General features: G+C 68.9%; 1 protein-coding gene across 1 annotated transcript in view; it reads right to left on the minus strand.

Annotated features, from left to right (window-relative positions):
- TMEM132D (transmembrane protein 132D) overlaps positions 1-293 on the minus strand; it is a 1,619-nt gene extending 1,326 nt beyond the window's left edge. The window contains exon 1 of the mRNA XM_015567205.1: positions 119-293. Within this exon, the coding sequence (XP_015422691.1) occupies positions 119-282 (164 nt within the window). The 5' untranslated portion in view covers positions 283-293. The remainder of the gene's footprint in view (positions 1-118) is intronic.
- Positions 294-299: the final 6 nt, after the last annotated feature.

The following is a 299-nucleotide window of genomic DNA, read 5'->3' on the forward strand; positions in this document are numbered from 1 at the left end:
AGGGCAGAGGGAGGCAGTGGCGCCCCAAGTCGCCCCCCCAACTCGTCCCCGCTGCCTGGTCCCACTCAGCCCCAAACACTGACTTGGGTCCCTGCCGGGGTCCCCACGGACACGCCACCTGCTGTCGGGGGCGATGGGCACCCTCCAGCCCTTGATCTGGTTGAGCTCGGCGTCCGAGACCTCGATGTGCAGCGGGAGCCGGGGCGCCCACACCGTCATCTCCAGGGGGGCGCTCAGGTGCTGGTAGGTGAAGGTCACCACGGCCGCCACCTTGCCCTTCATCTCCTTCCCGTTGACGA

This window comes from Myotis davidii, unplaced genomic scaffold, assembly GCF_000327345.1.
Source record: "Myotis davidii unplaced genomic scaffold, ASM32734v1 scaffold43, whole genome shotgun sequence".
NCBI classification, from domain to species: domain Eukaryota; kingdom Metazoa; phylum Chordata; class Mammalia; order Chiroptera; family Vespertilionidae; genus Myotis; species Myotis davidii.